Source organism: Myripristis murdjan, chromosome 9 (assembly GCF_902150065.1).
Source record: "Myripristis murdjan chromosome 9, fMyrMur1.1, whole genome shotgun sequence".
Lineage (NCBI taxonomy): Eukaryota > Metazoa > Chordata > Actinopteri > Holocentriformes > Holocentridae > Myripristis > Myripristis murdjan.
The window spans coordinates 37,101,762-37,105,483 of NC_043988.1; the positions used below are offsets into that span (position 1 = coordinate 37,101,762).

At 45.6% G+C, this 3,722-nt stretch overlaps 1 protein-coding gene across 5 annotated transcripts in view; it reads right to left on the reverse strand.

Moving 5' to 3' along the window:
• Window positions 1-1,316: 1,316 nt before the first annotated feature.
• The window catches only part of LOC115364865 (TELO2-interacting protein 2-like), a 7,922-nt gene continuing 5,516 nt past the window's right edge, over window positions 1,317-3,722 (reverse strand). For 3 of the 5 annotated variants that reach the window (XM_030059523.1, XM_030059520.1, XM_030059522.1), the window contains one exon: window positions 2,682-3,117. In XM_030059523.1, the coding sequence (XP_029915383.1) occupies window positions 3,031-3,117 (87 nt within the window). In that variant the 3' untranslated portion in view covers window positions 2,682-3,030. Of the gene's footprint in view, window positions 2,140-2,681; window positions 3,118-3,722 lie in introns of those variants that run through there. The other 2 variants (XR_003928722.1, XR_003928721.1) reach the window with 2 other exon arrangements.

Sequence of the window (3,722 nt, forward strand, 5' to 3'; positions counted from 1 at the left end):
AACAAGGCAGAGTGTGTGTGTCTCTGTGTGTTTGCTCTCAGCTGGCGAACGACACGACCGATCGCTCAGGACCCGTCCGGTGGCAGCCTGCCACGCTTTACGTCCTCACACTGTGTGGTGTGAACCTACACTGGACTCGTCCCTCAACAAAATCATGTATTACACAGACCTTTTTAAAATGGTACTGCATTACTTTACTGAGTTCCTCGCTGTGGAAAGTAATTTGTTACACTAATACATCACTGATGTGTTCAGGAACGCCATCGCTGTTTGATTCAGAGCAGAAGTGAACGGAGGAGATGTCCTGAGTGTTTATGCAGAGAGGCAGGACGCAGTGTCCGGATACAAACCAGCCGGCCCCAACAGGAGCTGCTGTCCCGTCCCCCGTCCCGTCTGTGTGTCGGGTCTCATGGTTCATGTTCTGGAGCTTTCCACTGAGACACTCACGTTGTTGTTCCACATTTCTGCTCCATCATTTGGTCTCACATCATCAGCATCTGCACTTCACCTGCACCTGTAAACCTGACCTGCTTTAGTTTGTGAGATCATAAAATGTCCAACATGAGTTCTGTCTCTGTGTTAAAAGGGACAGGAGAAGGAAAAGGCCTGAGCTCGAGCTCCCGGCCAGGGAACGCTCAGTCTGCGGCTGGAAAACATCGACTCCAGTCAACGCCGAGCCTGCAGATGAAAACACGAGCAGCACATCCATCAAACGGCCCGTCTCGGCTTTGTTTAGAGCCAAACCCGTCCGTCAGCACGGAGACGCCGCAGAAACCCACGGAGACGCCGCAGAAACCCACGGAGACGCTGCAGAAACCCCCGGAGACGCTGCAGCCGCTCAAACTGCACCTAAAACATCATCAGACTGAATGGGAAAAGGTAAACAAATGCAAAAGTCCACTGTATCTCAACCAGAGGTGTAAGTCTGTGGAACAGCTGCAGTATGGAGATGAAATCATGTGACACCTGAACCAAACTGAAGAAAACATTCAGAAACTCAATACTCAAAAATATGGAATGTAACAGTGAATTTTGTATTGTTTTGTTTTCTTTTTGCTGTGCCTGTCCACAGACAGTACCTGAAATCTTGTTTTTCCTGTTTGTTTGTCAGCCAATATGAAGGGATAGGACAAGTTTTGCATAGAACTATATTATTCAATTGACAATCAATCAATTTAGCTCAATTATTTGCTCATATTGTTTACATATCATACTTCTGTTTATTTATCCCTCTTTTTTTTTTTTTACATGTTCAATAAAGTATAAAGTATGCACATGAAATATGAAATTATAACAATAGAATACACAAAGCAACATGCCAGCAAAAACTGAATTTATTGCACAAAGTGTCGCTGGTTCACAGATCATACACAAACCAAAAAAAAAAAATTAAAATTAAAATTAATCATCCCACTGTTTATGGGCCAGAACGAGGAACATCAGAGTCGGTCCATCAGACACCTGAACCGTCCAGAAACCAGAACCTGCAGATCCACTGAGCGCGTGCAGCGGCCAGCAGAGACGGGAGGGAAGCGAGATGTCTCACTCGTTAGCTGCTTTCATCATCAGCTCTGGAAAAAGTGACGTGTTGAACTCCGGATGTCATTTATCAGGTTTTTTTAAAAGCAGTTTGACGAGGCTGCTGTCAAATCAGAGCGCAGCATCAGAGGGTTTCCTGTGTCTGTGGAAAGGTTTGGAATTAAAGTCGCTGCTGCGTTCGGTCTCTTCTCTCTCCCTGTGAGCAGTGTGAGGTGTTTTTCTGACGCCGCCTGTCACCGAACTCACCGACACAAACAGAAAACCTGTGCTGAAAGGGAAGCACAGCCGGCTGACCTCCAACATGGCCGCCGGGGCAGGTGACATCACTTGAGAGCCGCTTACAGCCGAGCACACACACACACACACACACACACACACACACACACCCCTTCACACACACTTTCACTCAAACGATGTATCCATACGTTGATGTTGTGGATCCCTGTGAAGTTCCTATGAAGGTTTTACCGGTGGAGGTCTGTCACAGAGGACCAGCACAGAGACGCCGGTGCCGATGAGGCTGAGGAACATCAGTCCATGAGCCAGACCACCGATCACAGCCGAACAGGTGGGCAATCTCTAGTTGCTTTTTTCCTCTTCCTATATAAGAGAAAAGGGAGAGATACGCGAGAGTGACGAGTGAAGAGCTGGATCAGCTGGAGAGGTCAGGAAATGAAGCCGGTACGGCCCAGTCAACGTCTTGGGGCGTCAAATGTCTACAAGACTACCTGACAAACACCGGGCAAACAGCTGATTTCTCAGCTGTAAGGAAAGAAGAGCTAAACAAGATCCTCCGTGAATTTTATGGAGCTTTAATTTCTATAATAAAGAGAATGAAATGCCTCAGCAGATTCAGCACCACGGACAGTACCTACTGAGGCAGATTCAGCACCGCGGACAGTACCTGCTGAGGCAGATTCAGCACCGCGGACAGTACCTGCTGAGGCAGATTCAGCACCGCGGACAGTACTCCAATTTAACGTCAGCTCCGATTAATATGGCTAAACTAAACTAAACTAAACTAAACTAAACTAAACTAAACTAAACTAATCTGAACTGAACTAATCTGAACTGAACTAAACTAAAGTAAACTAAACTAAAATGAAGTGAACTGAAGTGAAGTGAACTGAAGTGAACTGAAGTGAACCACGTGCAGCAGCTTTTTATTGACCAAAACATAAAAACAGGAAAACAAACAGCAACAACACAAACCTGGAACATGTGAACCTGCAGCGGCAGATTTTTGGTTTTTATCTTGTTTGAGACTGAACGGCTCGTTGCCATGGAGATTTTTTAAATCGTTCACAACACGGTCATGAAGACGAGCAGCAGCCATTTTGCTGAGTCACTTTAAACGGCGTCCTGAGTCGCCGGGACGCTGTGATGTCACAGGCACAACCCCTCCGACCCGTCCGTCTGTGGTCCTGGTCACCATGGCAACATCAGAGTGGCAGTGTGTGTGTGTGTGTGTGAGGTTCCAGGTGTGCGGCGTCACCTCGGTGTCTCCACGGTTACGGTCGCCAAGCAGCTGAGCACGTCGGGGCTGACGCAGCTGCTGTCCACCTGCTGCAGGAGAGACTGACAGAGAGAGAGACAGGTGAGCCCCCCAGTGTCTGCAACAGGGATTAATAATCTGAGATTACACAGCCAGGTTTAAAACGAGGCGGCGCTCTGCTGACAGACTGCTCCTGGTCGACTGGTTTAAACTGAAATTAAAGAATCAAATAACACGAGGTTATAAACACAATTTTTGCAATTTTCTGTTTTTATTTGTGGTCATTTTCTCTAAATTTCCTTGAAACTTTTGACTAATTTCTTGCTAATATTCAGGTCGTTTGTTACTGATTTGCAAGGCTGAGCCCTCCCCCTGACAGGTGACACCCCTGGAACAGGTGAGCCACCGGGACGTCCCGTCAGGCGTCACATGTTTAAGCTCAGAGTCAGACTGAGGAGGAACTTTTAGTATAAAGTTTTAGTATGTACTTTACTTTTTACTTTTAGTATGTACTGTACTTTTTACTTTTAGTATGTTCTGTACTTTTTACTTTTAGTATGTACTGTACTTTTTACTTTTAGTATGTAGTATTAGTATGTACTGTACTTTTTACTTTTAGTATGTAGTTTTAGTATGTACAGTACTTTTTACTTTTAGTATGTACAGTACTTTTTACTTTTAGTTTGTA